The following is a 4,456-nucleotide window of genomic DNA, read 5'->3' as shown; positions in this document are numbered from 1 at the left end:
GTGGCTTAGGGTTTTATTTATATAAAATAAAAATAGGTTCCATATAGTGCAACTTAGTGCTACACTAAATCCATATTACAATTAAGTCCCTCATTTTCTATTTTATAAACATTTAGTAATTAACTTCCCATAATTGAAAACTAAATTCCAAAATTCTATTTTATTCGTCTTAACCCCTTATTCAATACTCATTTCTTTCTTTGTCAAAAATTGATTTTTGTCTAATCAAAATGACATTTTAGTTCAGTAAAAAAATGAAACTTGAAAGACTTACTCACGTCCTGTGTCCAAAATTTGGACTCTTTTTAGTAATGTCCCCGTATTCTACATTTTAGAAAATAAAATCCAACACTTAGATGCATACCCATACCCGAATCTAAGCATCATAGGTGAACGAGAAGGGAAAGGACACTGCAACATTGCAAGTCACAAATGATAATGAAGAAAGAGAAAATTTTGATAATGATATAGTACAATGGGAATCATATAAAAATTGAATTTTTATTAGTAGAATATAGGAGATTTCTAGATTTCATATACTTCTAGTAATATATTACAGTTTTGTTATGTTATTACTAATTTGGAAACTTATTATTTATTACTTTATTAATCTATTTTATATTCATTTTGTATGTTAGACTATTTATTTGGTTATTTTATTATAGATTTTCAAGATAGTCAATAGTGTATAATAAGCATGTTTGTGTACCTCTATATTCTTTTGAATGATTTTATTGGCTTGTCTCAAAGCTTACACCTGGCCTCATAAAAAAACTTCTAAGTACCTGATTTAACCTTTTTAAACGTTGAAAGAGAGCAATGTAAAAATGGTGACCTTGACCCAAAGATATTGCTATACAGGTATAAGAGGAAAATGAAGTGAAACTAAACTGGGCTATCTTTATCTACCAGTTTAAAACAAGTTGAATCTAATTAATAAGAAATCTGCCACTGGCTTCTGATGGATTTGGACTCAAATAAAAGATGCTCTGCTGAAAGAGGAAAAGACATGTATTCAAACCCATAAATCTGACGGCAATTTATTTCCTCATCAACCAATTCAAAAACCATAAACATCACATTTAACACCTCTACAGATTGCATTCACAATTTATGTATGAATAATAAAAATCCTAATAGTTGTTAGGCAATCATGACTTGCTTGTGTATAAAGACCGAAGGTTAAACTAGCTATTGTTCCCCCGGTAAGCATTTATTGCACATTTGGCAGCAAGCTACGAGATTATCAATTAAAACGAAAACGAGTCATCTCCGTGCATAGTCAAGAAGGTACGAATGAAGTGACAGGCCCTTCGCTAGGATTGTATAGACTAGGCTTAATGCTTCAATAAGAAACATCCTTAACATACTTTCAAGAGAAAATTCCACCTGAACCATCAACAATTCACATTTAGCCACAAATACTCTACAATATATCAGCGTTCTCTTTATATCATTTTAAAATACTTGCTTTCGATAATATATAGCTTCAAAAGTCCCAAAGGTTTCAAGAGGCGAATCCCTGGTGACTAGCTACTAGAAGTAGTTATAATTCGATTTTATGCAGAAATTCAATAATATTAGTTCAAATTGCACAAGACTAAACAGCTAAAGTACATTCCCCAAAAAAAAATTCCCAATTGGTTTTAAAATTTTGAATTCTATTTTTCACGGAAAAAAAAAAAAAAACAATCACACACACACAACCAGATCAAATCAATTGCTCAAAAAAGAGTTCTTTCACATTGAATTCCACAAACCAATTTAACGAAACACTCGAGTTAATTTCCTGAAAAAAAAAACCATAAAAATTACAAAACTCACCGTAGCCCTAATTTCTAATTAATGAAGGCAAATAAACAAGGAGAAGCAATTCGTTGCTCACATTCATTATAGTGAACATAGTACTCGTAGTCGTTGCCTCCGCCGCCGGGGAGCTTGCGGCGCTCGATGACCTTGACGGCATGGTACTTCCCGTCCCGCCATCTGCACAAGACGCGTGTCCCCACTTCCAGGGGCAGCATAGTCATTCTCCTCCTTCTAGAAACGTCGATCTCCATCTGAGTCCCGTTGGACTCAGCCACGTACAAAACTCCGGCGCCGACGGCCGCGGCTTGGCCATTTACGCTGGTGTGGGTCGCCCCCTTTTCTGTGGTGGTTAGGGTATCTAATGAAACCATTTTTTCACTACCAAAATTAACGAATAATGATTTGAATTATTTATATTGGTTAAAGTGCGACTATTAGTGATAAATATTTCGCACGCTGTTAACGTCACTTGCAAGCCAGCTTCAACATATTCTCTCTTTAAAGCATCTAACCAATTGAAAATGGATACTAAATTTTTTGCCTATCGAGTAGCTCGTCATTTAGATGTAATAATCGTCTTTTTTGTTACCTAAAGAGATTTTCTAAGATAGTTTGGATAAGCATATTTAAGAAAAAGAATTAATCATAGTAAATTCATTATAAGAGATTTACGTTTCAGATCAAAATCTAAATAGTTATCGTTCCGTACTCTCAAATCTCAATACACCTCTCTTTGCGTATTGCCACCACTTTCTCTTAAGAATGGAAATGATAGGGGTTCGATTGCATACAGAAGAGATGGAGTATGGTGGGAGTAGATTAGGGTGAAAACTTGGAGGAAACAAAGATGGTACGTTAAGGTGACTTGAAGGAAACAAAGATTTGACGAGAAAGACAAAAATATTACCGAACATAAGACAATTGAATGCATGATCAAGGGGCTTACGCGTGCTCATTATGTTCGAGATTCAATTGAGCTCGTGATTTCCTTCCCAAGTGATTGATTGAGCACTTAATCATAAAAAGAGAATAAATAGTCGGAAAATATCTACCAACAATTAATTTGTATTGCATTTGTTCATCTCAATGAAATTATTAGTATTATAAATAAAAATAAATTTGCCCTGTTTGTTTCCCATTATTTACTTATTAAAATAAAAAATATGAACGTTATCCATCACATCAAACCGTCATATTTGAAAATATATCTCTTATATAGGGTCCGTGACGGCTTTATTTTTCTTTCTCATTCTTCTTCTTATATTAATGTCGCTCAAATGGAGCCAAATATTTTTTTCATTCATTTTATTATTTTTGAAAAGACTTCGGACACTGTTTACGGAATATTTAAGTGGGATTCTAACCTTTGAACGTTTTGATGATAAGGACTCAAATATTTAATTTCTAGCACTCTAAGTCCCTAACTTTCAAGCGTACATGCTTGAGGTTGTTCTATGATGGAAAATGTTAGTTTAGGCATTAAGTGAACACGCGACGTCAACTTAATGGTCTCCTAAAAGGTATGAAAAGCGAATGAAAAAAATTTATGAGATTTTTTATTTGTATTTTATGCTTNCCCTATCGGAACCACTTCAGAAATTTCACCATTGCACCATACGAGGTGTCCACCACCAACCCGAAGTTTTTTCGAAGTGACTCCTCCCACCGATAATTTCACCACTGCACCATACGAGGTGTCCACCACTAACCCGAAGTGTTTCCGAAGTGACTCCTTCCACCGAAACAATCTTACCAAATCGGTCGAAGCGCAATGCACTCCAAGGTTCTCCTTCCGCCGCCACTTTCAGAAAGAGATCTGTGTCAAGATCCTCTCTGCCCCCAAGGCTTAACTGATTTGACTTCTCCAAGGGTCTAGTTGATGTGACGTATCAACTTTATGTTAACTCAACTCAGGAGAAGTTATTACCCGTCCACTCTATAGACGCAACTGATTGACGCCTATAAGTAGACGCTTCACACCGTCAGATGCATATACGTGCCCCACATCCAACAGTTCTCCTTACCTATAAATACCCAAGGCTTGAAAAAAGGCAAAGGTAATAAAACTCTTCACTCGATTGCACAACATGGGCACTGTTCCGATCACCGGATACTAATTTGGCCGTCGGAGTGTATGCGACCGCCACACCCCAGCTGGTTTCGGTCGTGTGCATTTGACCGTGTGTTGTTCGTGCGCAGGGAGCATCACGTGGAGTAGCTATCGGTTGGCCACGTAGGAGGTCCAATTCACGAGGTCAACAGATTGGCGTCATCTATAGGAAACTTCCCATCCAAAGTTCTACGTTCTCCACCGGAAAAGCCACCGAAAAACCATTGACTTACCCTGAAAAGAGGACATTCTTGAAAAAGAATAAAGTCGAATTACAATCCAGATTCTTATCACCCTTGAAAAAGGAGTAGATAAGATGAGCTCCAGCAATGAAGACGCAAGCCCCAGGATGGACGCCTTTGAAGAAGAGGTGCTCCGAAACAATGTCACTCACCAAAGACCCCATCACCGGCGTCGTCGAGTTGAAAGAACGACCATGCTCACTGAAGGAATGACCAAAATAGCTGCAGGCATAAGAGAGATCGCAGCTCAGAATATGGCGATGCATGAATTCTTCATGCGAGCCCAAGGTCATCA

The 4,456-nt window shown here is 36.7% G+C and overlaps 1 protein-coding gene across 2 annotated transcripts in view; it reads right to left on the bottom strand.

Annotated features, from left to right (window-relative positions):
- Positions 1 to 2,350, bottom strand: part of LOC111373021 (histone acetyltransferase of the MYST family 1-like) — an 8,544-nt gene extending 6,194 nt beyond the window's left edge. For both annotated transcript variants that reach the window (XM_022995472.1, XM_022995473.1), the window contains exon 1: positions 1,886 to 2,350. In XM_022995472.1, coding sequence (XP_022851240.1) covers positions 1,886 to 2,180 — 295 coding nt within the window. In that variant the 5' untranslated portion in view covers positions 2,181 to 2,350. The remainder of the gene's footprint in view (positions 1 to 1,885) is intronic.
- Between the last annotated feature and the right edge of the window lie 2,106 nt (positions 2,351 to 4,456).

This window comes from Olea europaea, unplaced genomic scaffold, assembly GCF_002742605.1.
Source record: "Olea europaea var. sylvestris unplaced genomic scaffold, O_europaea_v1 scaffold1062, whole genome shotgun sequence".
NCBI lineage: Eukaryota > Viridiplantae > Streptophyta > Magnoliopsida > Lamiales > Oleaceae > Olea > Olea europaea.
The sequence above is the reverse complement of the archived record's forward strand: the minus strand, read 5'-3'. Positions and strand labels throughout refer to the sequence as shown.